The sequence below is a fragment of the Erythrolamprus reginae genome, chromosome 11, assembly GCF_031021105.1.
Source record: "Erythrolamprus reginae isolate rEryReg1 chromosome 11, rEryReg1.hap1, whole genome shotgun sequence".
Classification (NCBI taxonomy): Eukaryota; Metazoa; Chordata; class Lepidosauria; order Squamata; family Dipsadidae; genus Erythrolamprus; species Erythrolamprus reginae.
The window spans coordinates 34,055,553-34,077,539 of NC_091960.1; the positions used below are offsets into that span (position 1 = coordinate 34,055,553).

The window sequence follows — 21,987 nt, forward strand, 5'->3', positions numbered from 1 at the left end:
CCTCTCATCTCCTTATCCTCTTCTAGCTACATCCTCCCTGACGACACCAAGTCGAGCCGCCAGAAGACTCGAATTGTGAAAAAGACTCTCAACCCCACTTTCAATCACACGATGGTCTATGATGGCTTTGAGGTCAAGGACTTAACAGAGGCATGCGCTGAATTCACAGTGTGGCACCGGGACACTTTCTCGAAACACCAGCTTGGAGGCATCCGGTTGAGTCTTGGCACAGGTGAGACCTCCGAGCATTAAGAGAACGAAGAATGGATGTACACAGTGAAGGGCTGCAAAAACGTTTTACTGCCACATTGTGGGTGTGGCTTATTTTGTGGGTGTGGCTTGCTGACCAGGTGGGAGTGGCTTGACGATCATGTGACCGAGGGGTGGCTTAAAGGTCATATGACTGGCTTAAAGGTGGGCCACTTTACATCACTCACGTCAAGGGTTTGGGTTAAAATTAGGGCGCCTGGCCTCTCCTTGCCTCAAACAGATATAATTTCCTTATTTCCTTTTATTTATTTATTTATTTAGTTAGTTAGTTAGTTAGTTAGTTAGTTAGTTGTGGTTGGCTCTGGGCCAGCTCCTGCAACGGGGAATTTGGAGGTTGGTTTAGGATAATCCTCAGGCTCCCAGAGACTTGTCTTATTTCCAGCGTCTTCTGATAGTGAAGATTCATTGCCAAGGTCAGAGGCTGGGGGAGTGGAATTGGATGGAGAGGTGGATGCAGCCAGCCCAGACTCGGAGGAGGATTGGTTGATAGATGCCCGTATGCGCAGGGTCATAGCTAGAAGGGACCAACTGTGCAGGTATCATAGAAGATAAGGGAGAACACCTGTGGCTGAGGCAATTAGGTTAATGGGGTTGCTGATAAATTATGGCCGTTGTGGAGTGTGCATGTGGGCGTTTATCCGTTTGGAGAAAGACCATCGTTTTGGTTTGAACTGTTCCAGGACTTACACAGACTTTTTAGATATTTCATCGTTAAGTACATCTTGTGAACTCGTTGAAGGGGTGTGTGGTTGTGACGCTTTCACAGCTGCCTTTATCTGCCCTGTTTTTGCCTCTCGCAGCATTCCAGGACTGTTATCTGTGTGAGAGTAATTTGGCTCTGTTTAAAGTGCGTGCGAACAGCAGTATTTTTGGATAAACTGGTTTTCTTTTTACTCTGAGACGGTGTGTGTGTTCAAATTTACATTCCTAACTCATTAGGGGGGCTCTTAGTGAAGGGCCCAGCATAACACATATATGTATGTATGTATGTATGTATGTATGTATGTATGTATGTATGTCACATGTTTTTTGCTGAATTTGAAAATTAAGGGAGACTAGGATAGATCTATTTCGGCCTTATTTTGGCCTCATCAGCTAGCCATACCCTCACTGGGACTTGAACCTGCAACCTTTGCCTTGTAAGGCAGAGAATTAACCTCTAGGCTACAGTATCCAATCCCTTCAGCTCTGCACCAGGGAAGGGTTACATATATATATTCATTCATTCATTCATTCATTCATTCATTCATTCATTCATTCATTCATGGATGGTAACCTCTGACCTTGTGATTTTAATGCAGGACACAGCTATGGTCTACCTGTTCCATGGATGGATTCAACAGAAGAAGAACGTCATACCTGGGGGATGATATTCCAGCAACCTCGACAGTGGGTGGAAGCTACTCTTCCCTTAAGGACCAACCTAACCTCAAGGACTTCGCCCTAGCCTTTGGCTGAGAATTGCTCTGCTATCAGGAAGAATTGATCTGGTGGCGAATTGGTAACTGTAACCTTATGGAGGCCCTTGGATTGGAGAGATTCCCACCCCCCAGGGTCAGATTCCTGATGCCGAGAAGAGCTATGGCCCCCGGGACAACAGGCACAATAATAACTGTTGTGATATGTGAAGTCTGCCTCCTCTTATTGACTTTAGAAGAACATCGTGTGGCTTCTACAGAACTCTTGTGAAAAAACTCCACACTGGGACGACGAGAACACTTGCTTTATTTCAAGGAAATAAACCGCCTTACGGTGACCTCTGCCCATTTCCAGTGTTCTCCATACACGTGGTCAATGATGGACACGATGCCTTTAAATAACCATTTTTATTAAACGTCTCCGCACTCACCACCTTAGCAATAGCATTTTAGACTTATATACTGCTTTATAGTGCTTTTACCGCCCCGTCTAAGCGGTTTACAGAATCAGCATGTTGCCCCCAACAATCCGGGTCCTTGTTTTACCCACCTGGGAAGGATGGAAGGCTGAGTTAACCTGGAGCCGGTGGTGAGATTTGAACTGCTGACTTGAAGATCTAGCAGTTAGCTGAAGTAGCCAACAGGGCTGCACTCTAACCACTGCGGCACCCTGGCTCTTTGGTCCTTGTAGAGATCCAGAGAAGCGTAAACCGTCCCATTAAGCCATCTTAACTTTCCAAGGTCCCTTAAAAGCCTGGCTTGCAGTGTCTCTCACTAATACACCACAAAGTTACATTGTTGGGTTGGTGCTAAGAGACTACAGGCTTGGAGGGCAGTAGATGTAGAACGGTCCAAAATTGCTGAATTGGAGCAGAACCGATCCTGGTGCAGCTTCTCTCTAATAATAGTAGAACATCACAGCATCCTTCAGACCTTTACATTTTGGGACTTTGGGCAAGAAAACATCTTCTGCTTTTTTTTTCTCAGTCCATATGGCTAAATTTAGCAGAAGTCCCGCAACCTCTTGGTGAGGTTCTCCCGCTCTCCCATTCGGATATTTTTGGGCTGAGTGGGTGGGTCCTTTTCCTGGGCCAAGGAAAGATTAAAAAGCCAATATCTGACCTCAATGTGAGGACTGACAAATTAGAAAATCTTCCCAGCCTTGTATCTCAACCGCTGGCCCAGGTGACCAGAGATTGTGGCTTTGCAAAGAAATCAGAGTCCTCTTCTCACGGCTCCTGGTGTTGTTGCTGCACGGACAGGTTGTGTCGGTGGTCCAGGATGGCTTTCCAAATACGGCACACCATCCCCCCTCTGCCAAGAGAAGACGACTGGTTAACCAACTCTACGGCTATGGAAACAAACATGGTTTTTTTCGGTAGGTCAAAGTAACATCGAACAGAACAAAAAGGCGGCTTCCTGTAGTTCCTCATTGATATGCAGCACACTTTTTAAAAGAATTAATTAGCTTGTGGGTTTTTTAAAAAAATTTCTATGATTACAGGATCACAAGATCAATCCCTAGGAGCTCCCAAATAAGGGAGAGAGAAACGGCACCCCCCTTGAAAAGTTGGAGAGGTTCTGCTTAAAATATGCAATTTTTTTTTCCATCGTAATCAGAACTAACATTGGTGCCAAGGATAATACCAAGGTATCTGCAGCAGGTGCAGCTGGAATCTGCATAATGATACTTAAATCTTACGTGCATAATAATAGCACCCCAAATCCCAATTTTCACGATTTTAAATCATTTTAAAAAAATATTTATTTATTCGATTTCTATGCCGCTTTTTGCTTGAGACTCAGGCCTGTTTACAACATATTAGAAATCTATACTGCTCAAAAAAAATCAAGGGAACCCTCAAAGAACAGATCCTAGATCTGAATGAATGAAATATTCTCCTTGAATACTTTGTTCTGTACAAAGTTGAATGTGCACAACAGCAGGTGAAATTGATTGTCAATCAGTGTCGCTTCCTAAGTGGACAGTTTGATTTCACAGAAGTTTGATTTACTTGGAGTTATATTGTGTTGTTTAAGTGTTCCCTTTATTTTTGTGAGCAGTGTATATTTTATTTATTTATTTATTTTTTGGATTTGTATGCCGCCCCTCTCCGTAGACTCGGGGCGGCTAACAACAGTAATAAAACAGTATATAACAATAATCCAATACTAAAAACAGTTAAAAAACCATTATATAAAAACCAATCATACATACAGACATACCATGCATAAAATTTTAAAGGCCTAGGGGGAAAGTGTATCTCAGTTCCCCCATGCCTGGCAGCAGGGATTCCGCTGATGCAATCAAGGTGGCATGATACGCGCATCTTGCCGCCTGGAGCGCCACTTTGTAAGTCTTAATATGAGCTCTTACAAGTGTTCGATCGGATTCGGACTTACTCTTCCTCCATCGCTTCTCTAGACGTCTCTTCTGGCGTTTCAACTCCCGGAGCTCCTCGTTGAACCATGGAGCTCTACGGGCTCTAGTGCCACGGAGATGTCGCAGCGGCGCAATTCGGTCAAGGGCCTCCACTGCAGCCTTGTTCCAGGCCTCAGCCAGAGACTCTGCCGAACTGTGGACGAGTGTATCTGGAAGAACCCCAAGTGCCTTCTGAAAACCTTCTGGATCCATCAGGTGCCTGGGGCGGAACAACTTAATCGGTTCCGCCTCCCTGCGGGGGAGGATTGGAGCCAGGAAGTCAAGCCGCAGCAGAAAATGGTCTGACCATGACAAAGGCAACACTTCTCAGACCATTACTCAGTTGCTCAGAGAGGAATACCAAATAACAATATAAAATTGCATTCCAACCCCCCCCCCCCCCGTTAAAAACAAACAGATTCATACAAACAGAGTCTTCGGAGAGGGGCGGCATACAAATCCAAATAATAAATAAATAAATAAATAAATCATACATGCTACATTCATTCATTGGGTGGGGCAAGATGTCAAGTTTCAATGGTCCCAAGCCTGCCAGCAGAGGTGGGTCTTTTAAAACTTTGCAGAAGGCAAGGACAGTTGGGGCAGTATGAATCTCTGGGGGGGAGCTCGTTCCAAAGGGCCGGGGCCACCACAGAGAAGGCTCTTCCCCTAGGCCCCGCCAGACGACATTGCCTGGCTGACGGGGTCTGGAGAAGGTCGACTTTGTGGGACCTGACTGGCCCCCGGGATACATGAGGCAGAAGAGGGTCCCATATGTAATCTGGTCCCATGCCATGTAGGGCTTTATAGGTCATCACCAACACTGAATTGTATTCGGAGACTAATCGCCAACGCAGAGTGCTGTAGAGACATGTAGAGAAATTATCTTTGGAGCCTTGCTTATCAGCCAAAATTACATGCCAGTGATTGCCACTTTCCACCAACGGTGAGTTGCTCCCATTTCGGCCAGGTACTTCGGACCTGGTGGCAAGAGGTTCCGCCCACCCACCCGGGATGCTTATGTACATACGCATGTGCAAAACAGTAGTAAAAGGCTTTAGAATCCACTACTGTTTTCCACCTTACCTGATGCAGGTGTATCGGAGATCGTCGATTGTAGCCAACTTCAGCAAATCATTCAAGGTGAATCCATGGTAGCAGAACTTTTAAGAGAAGAGGATAATTTAAATGCCTGGCTTGGTTTCTATCTCAGGTTTCCTGCAAGCTCAACTGTTTGCACTTCGAATTTCTTTTGCCCGATAGATTCTTAAAGCCACCACCGTATTGTGGTTAGCTCTGGCCCAGCTCCTGCCCCAAGGACTGTGGATGTGGGGGAGACATCCACATGCTGCAGGCCTGTTTTGCCCCCTGGTGGAATCTGCTGATGAAGGCTCCTCTGACCAAGAAGACATGAGTGACAGGGAGGAGGAGAGTGTGGCAGACAGCTCAGAAGGAGATCAATTCTCTAGCTCCTCCTTGGATTCGGAACAAGAGTTAATGATACAGCCACGCATGCGGAGAGCGACGCATAGGCAACAACTGAGAGATTACTATCAAAGAAAATGAGGCCACCTGTGGTTGGGTGGGGCTGTGGTAATTAGTGAGGCTGCTATAAATAGCAGCCTGTGGGTTTGGCCATTGTGGAGGATTATCTGATCCTTGTGTTTCGTGACTGCTTTACTGATTTTGACCTTTTGTGTGCTGATTTTTCCCCGCTTGGAAACTAAACCAGAGCAAAGTGTGTTTCACTTTGTGAAAGAAGAAGGACTGTGAATTGCCTCACAGCTGCAAGCTAAGTATCACAGAACTGATAAGGGACTTGTACAAATTACCAGTTTTGTTGGAGACAAGTGCTCTTTGCTATACCAAAAGAGAGCTTGGTTTAAGGGAATTTTCATTATAGAGAACATTGTTTTGAATTTTCAAACGTGTGTGTGTCTGAAATTTGTACCTGTGAATTTTTGGGAGGATTCTACCAGAGAGCCCGACAGAACACACCATCCATCACCTTGTCAAATAGGTTGAATGGCAAGCGAGACCCAAGTCATCTTAGTAAGCTCTATAGTTGAATGGAGTCTTGACTACAGGTTGTTCTGCTTGGGCCTGGTCCGATTGGACCAAAGAACCCACTCAAAATTCAAACCAAAAACAAAACTATATTTAAGAATGGTTTGTACAAAACAAGGGTCAAGATTTCAGTCTAGGTTGGCAGCGTTCCCGATCAAATTGGCTAATAGATACGGAACGGCTGTGGCCAGGAGCCAAATCCAATTTAGACATCCTTCGGTGCTCTAATGTGTTTTATAAACACACACTCATGAATCTTCAGGTTTTCCTCCGACAGCTGCATCTCTGCACAACGAATTTAAAGGGATAACAGCAGTTGGCCAGCAAAGCATTTCTGGAACCTCGGATTTAGGACCTCTGCCATTAAAGACATTGAATCTCCATACCTCTTTTCCCATAAATGCTCACTTATATACTGTCTGAGGTTGGTCCACTGTTTCCTAGAGATATTCTCTGTAGACTTTGTTCCATAGAAATTCACCTTCTAAAACTTTTCCCATAAAGATATTCCTGTCTGCTTCGTGACCTTCTGACCTAATAGCGGCTTCCTGGTCCCCAATGTCCCCCTCCTCCTCTGAGTCAGACATTACCATCATTGGGGTTTCTGCAGTCTCTGGTGGTTCCCCAGGTTTTTCAGGTTCCATTTCTCCCTCATTCTCTGACTCAGCTGTCAAGAACGCTGGCCTAGGGTACCAAGATGGACCTGGTTCATCCTCCTCAGAATCTGTGATTAACCGAGCTGGTCGTGGACCACTCACAACACAGGTATCTCCTGGTCTTTGTCTAACCATTATGCCACTCATCTGGGGAAACAGAATCCCTGCCTCTAAATGTGGACATCTGTTAGGGCAGTGTTTCCCAACCTTGGCAACTTGAAGATATCTGGACTTCAACTCCCAGAATTCCCCAGCCAGCATTCGCTGGCTGGGGCATTCTGGGAGTTGAAGTCCAGATATCTTCAAGTTGCCAAGGTTGGGAAACACTGTGTTAGGACATGTTTTCTACTGCTCCTTTGAGGCTAGAGTGGCTTTTCATTTGAGAAGATAGAGTTTAGTCTAGAGTGGCCATCTTTTCTTCCCCACCGGTCTCCATGAAGTAGGGGCAGATGTTGATACCACCTGCTGATGGACCAGACCTACCACTGCCACTGTGGCTTTGTCTGCGCCGTGTTTCTCTAACCACTCTGCCAGGAGTGGGTCTTCAGCTTTTTCTTCTTGGTCCCAGGGAGTTGGAGAAGGAGGGATTTCTAGGAAGGCAGATGGAGAAGAATGAAATCAAAGCTCCTTGGACCAACTGAAACTACACAACTTTTCCACAATTTCTCCCTTTAGACCAGTGGTTCTCAACCTTTCTAATGCCGTAAACCCTTATTACAGTTCCTCATGTTGTGGTGAACGCCAACCCTAAGTCTAGCACCAATTCTCCCAACAGAGTTTTAAGCTGATTGGCAGGAAGGTCAGAGGGACACGCCCACTGTCAATGCCTCATTGGTCGGATTGTAAAAATATGTTCCAAGGCGCCAGAATGGAAGCTTTAGTTCCTAACACCATGGGAAATTTGTCTTTTCCCATGGTCTTAGGCGACCCCTGTGAAACGGTCGTTTGACACCTCCCCAAAAGGGGTCCTGACACCCAGGTTGAGAACGACGTGTGTGTATGCTCCCTGTGTATATAAGGAGAATAAAATACAGTGATACCTCGTCTTACGAACGCCTCGTCATACAAACTTTTCGAGATACAAACCCGGGGTTTAAGATTTTTTTGCCTCTTCTTACAAACTATTTTCACCTTACAAACCCACCGCCGCCGCTGGGATGCCCCGCCTCTGCACTTCCGTTGCCAGCGAAGCACCCGTTTTTGCGCTGCTGGGATTCCCCTGTGGCTCCCCTCCATGGGAAACCCCACCTCCGGACTTCCGTGTTTTTGTGATGCTGCAGGGGAATCCCAGCAGTGCAAAAACGGGTGCTTCGCTGGCAACGGAAATCCGGAGGTGGGGTTTCCCATGGAGGGGAGCCTCACTGAAATCCCAGCAGTGCAAAAACGGGTGCTTCGGCTGGCAAAAGGGGTGAATTTTGGGCTTGCACGCATTAATCGCTTTTCCATTGATTCCTATGGGAAACATTGTTTCGTCTTACAAACCTTTCATGTTAAGAACCTCGTCCCGGAACCAATTAAGTTTGTAAGACAAGGTATCACTATTCATCAAGAATAAAAAGATACAACACATAGTGATAGTCTGGTATTTTATGGAGATCCTTTCTTTTCAAGCATTGCTCTGTATTTTTATTCCCAATTTTTCCCGTTTATATAAATCTTTATAATATGTCCATGCAATCTTTTTCCCCTCATCCCAATATTGTATATCTCCATCAATATCTTCTAGTTGCTTAATCCATTTCTTTTCCTTCTTCATCTTATAAGCTAATCATCTCCCTGGTTTATTTGCGTGTTCAAAAAGGTTTTGCTTGGAGATTTTTAAAAAATTTCTTGCCACAGTTTTATTTTCCATCCTATTCAATTTAGGTTTCTTCAAATCCGTCATTGTTGTAATCTTTTTATTTTGCGTATCTTTTTTCTTCTCTAATTCCTTGCATTCATCTTCTATTTTTTTCTGAACCTCTCTTCCTTGTTTATTTCTTTTAGTCATATAGATCATAACTAAGCCTCTAAAATATGCTTTGGCTGAATCCCAATTATTTGACAGTGCTGTGGGAATTAGTTGTTAAGTAGTGTTAATGTGATGGCGTTCGGGAAAAAGCTGTTCTTGTGTCTAGTTTTTCTGATGTGCAGTGCGCTATAGCAGAGGTCCTCAAACATGGCCACTTGAAGACTTGTGGACTTCAACTCCCAGAATTCTCCAGCCAGCATAGCTGGCTGGAGAATTCTGGGAGTTGAAGTCCACAAGTCTTCAAGTGGCCATGTTTGGGGACCCCTCTCTATAGTGTCATTTTGAGAACAGAAGTTGAAACAATTTATGGCCAGGATGCGAAGGGTCAGTAAATATTTTCACAGCCCTCTTTTTGACTCGTGCAGTACACAAGTCCTCGATGGAAGGCAGGTTGGCAGTACAGTAATTGTTTTTTCTGCAGTTCTAATTATCCGCTGAAGTCTTGTTTGGTTGCAGAGCCATTTTAATTGTAATACTATCAATAGATAGTATTAAATATACGGAGCTCCCACGACACATTTCAAGTGGAAAGTTCAAGACTGAGGAGACACATTGGCCCAATAAGAAAAGCTTAATTAATTTCATCCGTGAAGGGCTTTTGTGCGTTGCTGTGTTACAGGAGCCTAGTCCAACAGTGATATTGCACTGTACATAAAAATAAATGTGCAATCTTTATCTTGAACAAGCTCACTTGTTGCGGCTTTTTAAAAAAAGAGGAGAATCCTGTTTGGGGAAAGACCACAGAAAGTCTGTTGAGCCACAACATGGCAACTCACTGCAGATGACTGGGAACAGTAATGGGCAGTCAAAAATGGTCATGTGACTAGGTAGGAGTGGCTTGCTGGCCATGTGATCACATGGGAATGGCTTGAACGATCATCAACGTTCAAGTGAACTGTTAAGTCCTCGACTTACAACATTACCAGCGTCGCTCGCTGGGGTGACAATTAGCTTCGTGTTTGCTGTGCTCTCCTTCCTGGGTCGCCCCGCCCACCTCAGGCTGGGTATCTAGGCGAACGGGTGCTGCCAGAAGCATAAATGCTGCCAGTGCCGCTTCCACCCACACCTTCTGCTTGCACCTCAGGCGGTATGTGGCCGCGTGAGGCTGGAGGGAGCCGGGAGGGAGAGAGGGAAGCTCGTCCGAGGCCAGGAAGGAGGAAAGAGGAAAAAAGCAAGGAGCACAGACACAGCAGCAGCAGCAGGGGAAAAAAGGAGAGCTGAGCTGAGACCACTAATCCAGGAAGTGACAGCCGCCAATCAGCTGGAACTGCACACGAACCTTCATTTCCGCCGGTGGAACTGCGCCCCACCCCGTCCTGCCTGCTCCCCACCTATCTGGGAATATAAAGCCTGTTTGATGCAGAATTTATCCTGATCGAAGGCAATTTCCACAAATGGAGGCAAACATGCGTGTCTTAGGAGAGGGGTCCCCAACCTTTCGGGGGTTGGTGGCCCAATGCAGGGATGGGGGCAGAACAGTGTTGGGTGAGGGACACACACACACAGCTCAACAAATGGGGCCTGCGAGCGCATGTGTGCTTGTGCGTTGCTCGTGCAAGTGGAATTGTGTGCATTCAAGCACTCACCGGCCACTTTTGAGGCCCAGTGGTGGTGGGCTGTGGACCATGGGTTGGGGGGACTTGTGTTGTGAAATACTATAGCTCTTGAACAATAGAGTGAGTATCTTTGCTGCAGCCCTGTTTGGAGACCTGACCTACCGATGGGATACATGAGGCAGAAGATGGTCCCATAAGTATTTGAGTGTTGCCCAAAAAATTACATGCTGCAACTTCCTACCGGTCAATGACTACTTCAGCTTCAACCGCAACAACACAAGAGCACGCAACAGATTCAAACTTAATACGAACCGCTCCAAACTTGACTGTAAAAAATATGATTTCAACAACCGAGTTATCGAAGCGTGGAACTCATTGACGGACTCAATTGTGTCAACCCCTAACCCTCAACATTTCTCCCTTAGACTCTCCACGATTGACCTTTCCAGGTTCCTAAGAGGCCAGTAAGGGGCGTACATAAGTGCACTGGTGTGCCTTTCGTCCCCTGTCCAATTGTCTTTCCTTTCTTTCACCTATCAAATATACAGTGATACCTCATCTTACAAACGCCTCATCATACAAACTTTTTGAGATACAAACCCGGGGTTTAAGATTTTTTTTGCCTCTTCTTACAACCTATTTTCACCTTACAAACCCACTGCCGCCGCTGGGATGCCCCGCCTCTGGACTCCCGTTGCCAGTGAAGCACCCGTTTTTATGCTGCTGGGATTCTCCTGAGGCTCCCCTCCATGGGAAACCCCACCTCCAGACTTCCGTTGCCAGCGAAGCGCTTGTTTTTGCAATGCTGGGATTCCCCTGCAGCATCGCAAAAACACAGAAGTCCGGAGGTGGGGTTTCCTATGGAGAGGAACCTCCGGAGAATCCCAGCAGCGCAAAAACGGGCGCTTCGGCTGGCAAAAGGGGTGAATTTTGGGCTTGCACACATTAATTGCTTTTCCATTGATTCCTATGGGAAACATTGTTTCGTCTTACAAACCTTTCACCTTAAGAACCTCGTCTCGGAACCAATTAAGTTTGTAAGACAAGGTATCACTGTATTTTCTTCCTTTCATATATCTTCTCCTCTAAGTTCACTTTTACCCTCTTTTATATTACCACATGTCTATTTTTCTTCCTATGTATTTGTGTATTGGACAAATTAATAATTTAAAAAAAGTAATCTGGGCACATGAATAGATTTCACTGGTGCAGAAATGTTACTCTGCTAGCCACGGGTTCTAGTGCTGCCATCCAAAACCTCACCTATTATCTGTGGCCTTCTCAGGGACCAGCTGTCCTGCTCCATGACCTTCAGGGCTTCTTGTAGGAGCCTCTGACATTCCTGCTGCTTCTCTACCAGTTTCCACTGCAGCCTGCCAGAGACCAAAAAGACCAGGAGAAGGTGGTCAGGTTCCTAAATTTAAATCCTGATTAGTGAGTAGATTTAAAACCAGGCCTTGGTTTGTATTGACTGCTTAATCCTGAAGGTGGCTTGATTCTTTCTGATATAGCCTAATGGATAAATCATGTTAAATTTTAAAGAAAAACCCAAGAAAGTTCAGTTGCCTTTTGGAACAAAAGCACCTTTAGAAGAACCATCAATCAGACTGAGACTCTCCATCGACATACCGTATTTTTCGGAATATAAGACGCCCCTAAAAGAGGCTGAAATATAAGAATATAATATATATAAGACTATAATAATATAATATAATAATAATATAATATAATAATTATTATTATTATTATGATTTATTAGATTTGTATGCCGCCCCTCTCCGTAGACTCAGGGCGGCTCACAACAGTGATAAACACAATACTTGACATAATATAATATAATATAATATAATATAATATAATATAATATAATATAATATAATATAATATAATAATATATAATATAATAATATATAATATAATATAATATAATATAATATAATATAATATAATATAATATAATATAATATAATATAATATAATATAATGGTGCATCTTATACTCTGAAAGCAGGTTTTTCTGAATGCCACTGTAACTTTGAATGGTCTCTAAATAAATGGAAGTCAAGAGCTACCTATACTTATTTACAGAGTCCCTATCTGATGCTTGATTGTTTTTAACGGGGGGTGGGTGGGTGGGTCTGTTTAACATAGAAACAGAAGATTGACGTCAGAAAAAGACCTCCTGGTCCATCTAGTCTGACCTTATACTATTTCCTGTATTTTATCTTAGGATGGATCTATGTTTACCCCAGGCATGTTTAAAATCAGTGACTGGATTTACCAACAACGTCTACTGGAAGTTTGTTCCAAGCATCTACTACTCTTTCAGTCAAATCATATTTTCTCACATTGCTTCTGATCTTTCCCCCAACTAACCTCAGATCGTGCCCCCTTGTTCTTGTGTTCACTTTCCTATTAAAAACACTTCCCTCCTGGACCTTATTTAACCCTTTGACATATTGAAATGTTTCAATCATGCCCCCCCTTTCCTTTCTGTCCTCCAGACTAGACAGATGGAGTTCCTGATAAGTTTTATGCTTAAGACCTTCCACCAAGAGGGCACAATCTGAGGTTAGTTGAACAGTGGCTGAGTGCAGCTCCAAATCCAGGGATTCGCCCCAGCCCTCCCAGACGCAATCCAGGTAGAACCAACCTTCTGGTTTCTTCCTGCAGCTGGTTGAGTTGAGTCATGAGGGGCAAATGGCTCTTGAAGGGAGGCTGGGAATCCAGCCAACTGTTGGTGTCGGTGCCAATTCCAGACGTTGGCGTATCTGCATTGTCCTTGAGATCGTTTTCCTGCTTTTTCAAAGACGGGGGCTGTTGAGCCAACAGTGGCTCCTGGTATTCTGTGCTGCTCGGGGGATTCTGGCTTTCCTCCTGCGAATTCGGTGGCTGCACCTTGAGTTCTGGAAGAGCAAGTGAGTCTCGTGAGCGAAATGGCAGGAAGAGGCTGTCACTGCTGGTCAGTGGTTCTCAACATTAAGAACCTAAGAAGAGCCATGCTGAATCAGGACAAAGCCCATTGAGTCCAGCATTCTGTGTCACCCACTGGCCCACTAATTGTCCATAGGGATCTTGAGCAGAAAGAGAAGGCAGAACCCTCCCTTTCCCTTGACCCCCAACAAATGGTACCCAAGGGAATCCTGCCTGCCTCAACCAACATAGAGGGGGCACATGGACATCCCTTTCAATAGCCACCGATACACTTGGCATCCATGAATCCATCTAATCCTGCCTTGAAGCTGTTCTGCCGGGCTCTCTGGTAGGAGCCTCCTGAAAATTCAAGGGTACAAATTTCAGACACACACACGTTTGAAAATTCAAAGCAATGTTCTTTATCCCAAAATTCAAAATAAACTAAGCATTGTTTGTATTGCAAAGAGCACTCATCCCAAAACAACCGAGTAGTCTGTACAATTTCCAAGCAGTCATTAAGTACTTAGCTAGCAGCTGTGAAGAAACTTCACACACCTTCTTCTTCCAATGAAGTGAGACATACACACACACACGTTGCTCTGCTTTGGTTTCAAAGGCATGAAAAATCAACAAACAAAGTCCAGAAAAAAGCAACACAGGATTCCTGAAGAACTGCAGTCAGATACTCTTTCACAATGGCCAAACCCACACGCTACTATTTATAGCAGCAGCTCTAAGTACTGGAGCCCCACCCAACCACATTTTCTCTTGTAATAATCCTTCAGTTGTTGTCTCCTATGCATCACTCTACACATGTGTGGATATGTCATTAATTTTTGTTCAGAATCCTCCTGGGCTGTCTGCCAAACACCCCTCTTCCCTGTCACTCATGCTTCCTTGGTCAGAGGAGGCTTCATCGGCAGATTCCATCGGGAGCAAAACAGGCCTGCGGCATGTGGATGTCTCCCCCACATCCACCTGCACATTCCTTGGGGCAGGAGCTGGGCCAGAGCTAACCACAACAGAAGCTATCCTGGCTGACAGCTGTCACGACCTCTTCTGGAAGGGAATCCCATAAACCAAGGACCCTCTGGGTGAATAAATATTTCCCTTTATTTGTCCTCACTTTCTCACCTATGAACTTTAGGGAGGGCCCCCTCGTCCTAGCATTGCGTGATAGAGAAAAGAATTTTTCTCTATCCATCTTTTCTATCCCATGCAGGATTTTATACACTTTGATCGAGTCACCCCTTAAACGCCGTCTTTTAAGGCTGAAGAGTCCAAGGCCTTGCAACTTGGTTTCACAAAGGAGGTGCTCCATTTCCTTGACCCTTCTTTTTGCCCTTTTTTTGCCTCTTTCTAATGCTGTGGCCCCTTAATACAGTTCCTCATGTTGTGGTGACCCTCAACCATAAGTCTAGCATCAATTATCCAAACAGAGCTTTAAGCTGATTGGCAGGAAGGTCAGAGGGACACTCCCACTGTAAACGCCTGATTGGTCGGACTGTAAAAATATGTTCCAAGGCACCAGAATAGAAGCTTTAGATCCTAACACCAGGGGAAATTTGTCTTTTCTTAGGCGACCTCCAAAGGGACCCCGACCCCCAGGTTGACCACCTCTGTACTAGCTGATGGTACCTGGTGATTTGAAACCTGACCTGGATAATCTCACAAAATGGCTGTCAATGAAGTAGGGATTCCCATCTCCACAAAATGGCTTCCAAGTACGGTGATACCTCGTCTTACAAACGCCTCATCATACAAACCTTTTGAGATACAAACCTGGGGTTTAAGATTTTTTTGCCTCTTCTTACAAACTATTTTCACCTTACAAACCCACCGCCGCCCCTGGGATGCCCCGCCTCCGGACTTCCGTTGCCAGCGAAGCACCCGTTTTTGCACTGCTGGGATTCCCCTGAGGCTCCCCTCCATGGGAAACCCCACCTCTGGAATTCCGTGTTTTTGTGATGCTGCAGGGGAATCCCAGCATGGGAATCCCCGCATCGCAAAAACGGGTGCTTCGCTGGCAACAGAAGTTCGGAGGTGGGGTTTCCCAGTGAGGGGGGCTCAGTGAAATCGCAGCATCATAAAAACACAGAGGTCCGGAGGTGGGGTTTCGAGGACTTCGGTGTTTTTGCGATGCTACTATTTTACTGATGCTCCCTTCGCTGGGAAACCCCACCTCCGGACTTCAGTTGCCATTGAAGCGCTCATTTTTGCAATGCTGGGATTTCCCTGCAGCATTGCAAAAACACAGAAGTCCGGAGGTGGGGTTTCCCATGGAGGGGAGCCTCAGGAGAATCCCTGCAGTGCAAAAATGGGTGCTTTGGCTGGGAAAAGGAGTGAATTTTGGGCTTGCACGCATTAATTGCTTTTCCATTGATTCCTATGGGAAACACTGTTTCGTCTTACAAACTTTTCACCTTAAGAACCTCGTCCCGGAACCAATTAAGTTTGTAAGACGAGGTATCACTGTAGTTGAAAACGGGAGATTGTCTCCTGCCGCCTCCTCATATGCTTTTAGCCACATGAGTTTTATCCTTTATTTTGGGGCTGGTGGAATTGGGTTGCATTCTCCCATTTTTTAATTGTTTTCTGTAGAATTCTATAGGCAGAGGGAGGCACAGAGGCCCTCTCAAAAATAAGCTATTTATGGTGCTGTGCTTTGCAACAAGCAGCGTTTTGCCCCCTCCTCCCCTTTTTTAATTAAATGCCTCTGCAAATATGTGGAGGGAGGCAAGACCACTGACAAAGGAGCCGTCTGCTAATTCTCCAGTTGCCCATAGAGAGATTGTAGGAGTAAACATAAAATAAGAAAAAAACTGAACAATCTATTCTTCGGTGAAGAAAATATTTCAAGCTCAATCAAGGCATCTCCAGTTTGAGGGACAGAGCAGTTTTTTAAAAAGTTTCTGTTCTGCCAGACTCTCTGGTAGGAGCCTCCCAAAAATTCAAAGGTACAAATTTCAGACACACACATGTTTGAAAATTCAAAACAATGTTCTTTGTCACAAAATTCAAAATAAACTAGGCACTCTTTTTGTATTGCAAAGAGCACTTGTCCCAAAACAACCTGGTAGTTTGTACAAGTCCCTTATCAGTTCTTAAGTACTTAGCTTGCAGCTGTGAAGAAAGTCACAGCCCTTCTTCTTCCACGAAGTGAAATACACTTTGCTCTGCTTTGGTTTCAAAGTGGTGAAAAGTCAACAAACAAAGGCCGGAGTCAGCAAGACATTCATGAAATACAACGATCAGATAATTCTCCACAACTGCCAAACCCACACGCTGCTATTTATAGCAACAGCACTAATTACAGCAGCCCCACCCAACCACAGGTGGCCTCATTTTCTCTTGTAATAATCCTTTAGTTGTTGCTTCCTATGCATCACTCTACGCATGCGTGGATGTGTCATTAATTCTTGTTCAGAATCCAAGGATGATACAGATGATTGATCTCCTCCTGGGCTGTCTGCCAAACTCTCCTCCTCCCTGTCACTCAGGCCTCCTTGGTTAGAGGAGACTTCGTCGGCAGATTCCACTGGGAGTAAAACAGGCCTGCAGCATGTGGATGTCTCCCCCACATCAACCTGCACATTCCTTGGGGCAGGAGCTGGGCCAGAGCTAACCACAACAGTTTCCAAGATTTTTAAAAAAATATTTCTTCCCCCAGAGGGTCGTTGGTTTATGGAATTCTCTTCCAGAAGAGGTCGTGACAGCTGTCAGCCTGGAGAGCTTCAAGGCAGGATTAGACAGATTCATGGATGCCAAGTGTATCGGTGGTTATTGAAACGGATGTCCAAGTGCCGCCTCTATATTGGTTGAGGCAGGCAGGATTCCTTTGGGTCCCATTTGTTGGGGGTCAAGGGAAAGGGAGGGTCTTGCCTTCTCTTTCTGCTCAAGATCCCCATGTTCAATTGGTGGGCCACTGTGGGACACAGAATGCTGGACTCCATGGGCTTTGGCCGGATTCAGCGCTTATTATAATTTATGTTTGCTATGTATGTGCTGTTTGGTTTTTAATTATGATAGGGTTTTTAGGTTTTTTTAATATTAGATTTGTGCCAGTATAATATTGTTTTTATTGTTGTTGTGAGTCGCCCCGAGTCTTCGGAGAGGGGCGGCATACAAATCTAATAAATTATTATTATTATTATTATTATTATTATTATTATTATTATTATTATTATTATGTTCTTAAGTGATGGGGTTTAGGACATTGTCATGTGTGGCCAGAGCACAGATTATTATCTACAGTTCTCATCTACAATGTCTGGGCTACTCTTGCTCTTATATTCAGGCCTAAACCCGATTTCCTCTCCCTCCCTTTCATCCTACCTTCCAAGAGAATGGTCAAGGTTGCCTGGACCGCTTGTCCCATGAGATTATCCAGGGCGAACACCCAGTGTGGCTTAATTTGGAGCTTCCGTAGCATATGCTTTACCTAGAGAGGTGGGACAGGACAAGTGTGAGAAGGGTGGGGCACCTTCATTTAATGCAGCATGAGTCAGTCCTCCAATGGCATTTAACAACAGCAATTACACATAGGGCTTATGTACTTTCCCATAGTTCTTTACAGCAGGGGTAAACATTCCTTAATTCTTAGCAGATGGTCTCGTGACTATGAAATCTCCAGAGAATCGCAGAGAATAATAGAGAATTATTTTGAGTGTATTCCAGTAGCTTTACCACCGGTTCATGCATGCGCTCAACGCTACTGCACTTATGCACAAGGGGCATGCATAAGTGCACAAGCGCCCCTCCCAATCCCTGTCCTATTGTCTCTTCTATAAATCTCTATCTTTTCTTCTATCACTATATCTATATCTCTTCTTCTACTTCCTATGTTTTATATTATTCCTACGTCGTCTCCTCTATTTTTCCATTGATTGACATACTATGTGTATATCTCCTGTAACCTCACTGTGTTTTGGACAAAAAAAATTAAATGAATGAATGAATGAATTAATTAATTAATGTGCCTAAGCTTCTGAGCATGTGCAAAAGTCTCCCAGCTGGGTGGGCGGAGCCTTCTGGGCAACCAGTTCTACGAACCGGTCCAAATCGGCAACAACCCACTGCTGGTGCACTCTTTAAACGAGCCTATTTGAAATTATGTCAATTCAAAAATGATTGCCTCGTCATGCGCCGTTTTGCCCAACGGAAGATTCCATGGAATCAAACAAGAGTTTAAATAGTACAGTTATATACAGGGTGATTCCAAAAATAATGCAATTATTTTTTTTAAAGTAATGTATTGAACAGATTTGCACAAACACTTAAAATTCTTCAAAGTACTGTCCTTGGGCCTCTGCACATTTTTTCCAGTGACTCTGCCATGACCAGTACACGCCCTGGAAGGCGTCTTTGGGGACCGCTCACAAGGTCTTCGTCACGGCTGATTGGATCTCTCCTATGGACGAAAAACGGGTTCCTTTCAGCGCTGCCTTAATCCAAGGGAACAAAAAGAAGTCTGCTGGGGTGACATCAGGACTATAGGGGGAATGGGGCAGAGTTGGCACCTGGTGTTTGGCCAGGAACATGCGCATCCGTGGCGCATTGTGGCAAGGCATGTTTTTTGTCCATAGAAGAGATCCAATCAGCTGTGACGAAGACCTTGCGAGAGGTCCCCGAAGACGCCTTCCAGGGCGCGTACTGGTCATGGCAGAGTCGCTGGAAAAAATGTGTAGAGTCCCAAGGACAGTACTTAGAAGAATTTTAAGTGTTTGTGCAAATCTGTTCAATAAATTACTTAAAAAATAATAATTGCATTACTTTTGGAACGCACCCTGTAGATCCCAGCTGTAGCAAATCTTAAGGAAGCTAAAGACTAATTCCTGGAATGCTACTCATAAGATACTCACAGTGTCCTGGAAGGCAAAGAGTGGGGCCTGCACTTGGCTAAAGCACAGCCCATCGGACTGCAATTGAGCCTGTAACTGGAGCAGACTTTGAGCCAGCTGTTTGCGGCCTGGACAACGGATGTAGCTCTTGAGACAGGATACCAGCTCAGCAATGTGTTCCAACGACAACACCCTCTGCACACAAATACACAGCAAACAATAATGTTATACCATCTGTACGGTTGTGGTTGGCTCTGGCCCAGCTCCTGCCCCAAGGACTGTGGATGTGGGGGAGACATCCACATGCTGCAGGCCTGTTTTGCCCCCGGTGGAATCTGCTGATGAAGGCTCCTCTGACCAAGAAGACATGAGTGACAGGGAGGAGGAGAGTGTGGCAGACAACTCAGAAGGAGATCAATTATCTAGTTCCTCCTTGGATTCAGAACAAGAGTTAATGATACAGCCACGCATGCAGAGAGCGATGCACAGGCAGCAACAACTGAGAGATTATTATCAAAGAAAATGAGGCCACCTGTGGTTGGGTGGGGCTGTGGTCATTAGTGAGGCTGCTATAAAGAGCAGCCTGTGGGTTTGGCCATTGTGGAGGATTATCTGATCGTTGTGTTTCATGCCTGCTTTGCTGACTTTGACCTTTTGTGTGCTGATTTTCCCCCGCTTTGAAACTAAACCAGAGCAAAGTGTGTTTCACTTTGTGAAAGAAGAAGGACTGTGAATTGCCTCACAGCTGCAAGCCAAGTATCACAGAACTGATAAGGGACTTGTATAAATTACCAGTTTGTTTGGAGACAAGTGCTCTTTGCTATACAAAAAGAGGGCTTCGTTTATTTGTATTTTTCGGTATAAAGAACATTGTTTTGAATTTTCAAACGTGTGTGTGTCTGAAATTGTGTCTGTGCATTTTTGGGAGGATTCTACCAGAGAGCCTGACAGAACATGTACTGTTTGCTGGGAGGTAATTTCCTGGGAGGCAGAGGCAGAACCCCCCCCCCCTTGTTTTCTTCCCTCAAAACTAAGGTGTGCCTTATACTCCAAAAAATACGGTAAGCCTTACCTCTTCTTGGGCCTCATATATGGCCGCCGCGATATTTGGCAGCTCCTCTGTCAGGACTTTGTGTAAGGTAGCTCGCCTCTCGCTGTCTTTCTTTAGCAAAAAGAGGCAACTGCTCTCTTCGTGGGAGGAAGCAGAGAGGTTGAGATCGACATTGGTCACTCCTTCAGGGGTCCTGCATTGGAGGAGTTGGATTCAACAGTTGGCTGACATAATTTACTCAGGCCTCCTGCCCTGCCCCCTTCAGAAAACCACAATGGGGGAGATCCAGTTGAGAAACACTCTTGTTTACTACCCAAAGGTGCCTTTAACTAGACGCATGGTCCATATTAAATTGCTTTAATATTTAATACTTCAGAGGAGAATCAGAATTGCAGAAAAAACAATGTCTGCCAACCTGCCTTCCATTGAGGACCTGTAGACTGCACGAGTCAAAAAGAGGGCGGGGAAAATATTTACTGACCCCTCACATCCTGGACACAAATAGTTTCAACTCCTACCCTCAAAACGTCGCTACAGAGCACTGCACACCAAGACAACTAGACACAAGAACAGTTTTCCCCCGAACGCCATCACTCTGCTAAACAAATAATTTCCTCAACACTGTCAGACTTTCTACTAAATCTGCACTTCTACTAGTTTTTCTCATCATTCCTTTCACCCATTTCCTCCCATGTTGACTGTATGACTGTAACTTGTTGCTTATATCCTAAGATTTTTATTAATATTGCTTCTTCATTGCTTATTTGACCCCTATGACAATCATTAAGTGTTGTACCACATGATTCTTGACAAATCTATATTTTCTTTTATGTACGCTGAGAGCATATGCACCAAAGATAAATTCCTCATGTGTCCAATCACACTTGGCCAATAAAATTATTCTATTCTATTCTATTCCATTCCACTCTACTCTATTCTACCTATCTCCTTTTCTACTTATAACTTTGTTGCTAGTATCCTTATGATTTATATTGTTTTATTGAATTTTCTAGTATGATTTTTGTTGTTTGGTTACTTAGTATCCTATGAGTATCACTAAGTGTTGTACTTTATGATAGAAACATAGAAGCATGACGGAAGAAAAAGACCTCGTGGTCCATCTAGTCTGCCCTTATACTATTTCCTGTATTTTATCTTAGGATGGATATATGTTTATCCCAGGCATGTTTAAATTCAGTTACTGTGGATTTATCTACCACGTCTGCTGGAAGTTTGTTCCAAGGATCTACTACTCTTTCAGTCAAATAATATTTTCTCATGTTGCTTTTGATCTTTCCCCCAACTAACTTCAGATTGTGTCCCCTTGTTCTTGTGTTCACTTTCCTATTAAAAACACTTCCCTCCTGGACCTTATTTAACCCTTTAACATATTTAAATGTTTCAATCATGTCTCAAACGTTTCAATCATGATTCACGATGAATGTATTTATGGCAAATATGATAGCAATAGCACTTATATATCACTTTACAGTGCTTTACTGCTCTCTCTCTAAGCGGTTTAAAGAGTTAATGAACTCAATCTGTATAGTCTGGAGGACAGAAGGAAAAGGGGGGACATGATCGAAACATTTAAATATATTAAAGGGTTAAATAAGGTCCAGGAGGGAAGTGTTTTTAATAGGAAAGTGAACACAAGAACAAGGGGACACAATCTGAGGTTAGTTGGGGGAAAGATCAAAAGCAACATGAGAAAATATTATTTTACTGAAAGAGTAGTAGATCCTTGGAACAAACTTCCAGCAGATGTGGTAGATAAATCC

General features: G+C 44.4%; 2 protein-coding genes across 5 annotated transcripts in view; one reads left to right on the plus strand and one right to left on the minus strand.

Moving 5' to 3' along the window:
* Positions 1 to 2,118, plus strand: part of SYTL1 (synaptotagmin like 1) — a 50,257-nt gene extending 48,139 nt beyond the window's left edge. For all 4 annotated transcript variants that reach the window (XM_070764159.1, XM_070764161.1, XM_070764162.1 and 1 more), the window contains 2 exons: positions 27 to 232; positions 1,572 to 2,118. In XM_070764159.1, the coding sequence (XP_070620260.1) occupies positions 27 to 232; positions 1,572 to 1,717 (352 nt within the window). In that variant the 3' untranslated portion in view covers positions 1,718 to 2,118. The remainder of the gene's footprint in view (positions 1 to 26; positions 233 to 1,571) is intronic.
* Positions 2,082 to 21,987, minus strand: part of MAP3K6 (mitogen-activated protein kinase kinase kinase 6) — a 105,065-nt gene continuing 85,159 nt past the window's right edge. The window contains exons 21-28 of the mRNA XM_070764158.1: positions 20,228 to 20,399; positions 19,177 to 19,350; positions 17,651 to 17,756; positions 13,053 to 13,305; positions 11,664 to 11,773; positions 7,317 to 7,423; positions 5,197 to 5,273; positions 2,082 to 3,002 (exon numbers count right to left, since the gene is read on the minus strand). Coding sequence (XP_070620259.1) covers positions 2,918 to 3,002; positions 5,197 to 5,273; positions 7,317 to 7,423; positions 11,664 to 11,773; positions 13,053 to 13,305; positions 17,651 to 17,756; positions 19,177 to 19,350; positions 20,228 to 20,399 — 1,084 coding nt within the window. The 3' untranslated portion in view covers positions 2,082 to 2,917. The remainder of the gene's footprint in view (positions 3,003 to 5,196; positions 5,274 to 7,316; positions 7,424 to 11,663; positions 11,774 to 13,052; positions 13,306 to 17,650; positions 17,757 to 19,176; positions 19,351 to 20,227; positions 20,400 to 21,987) is intronic.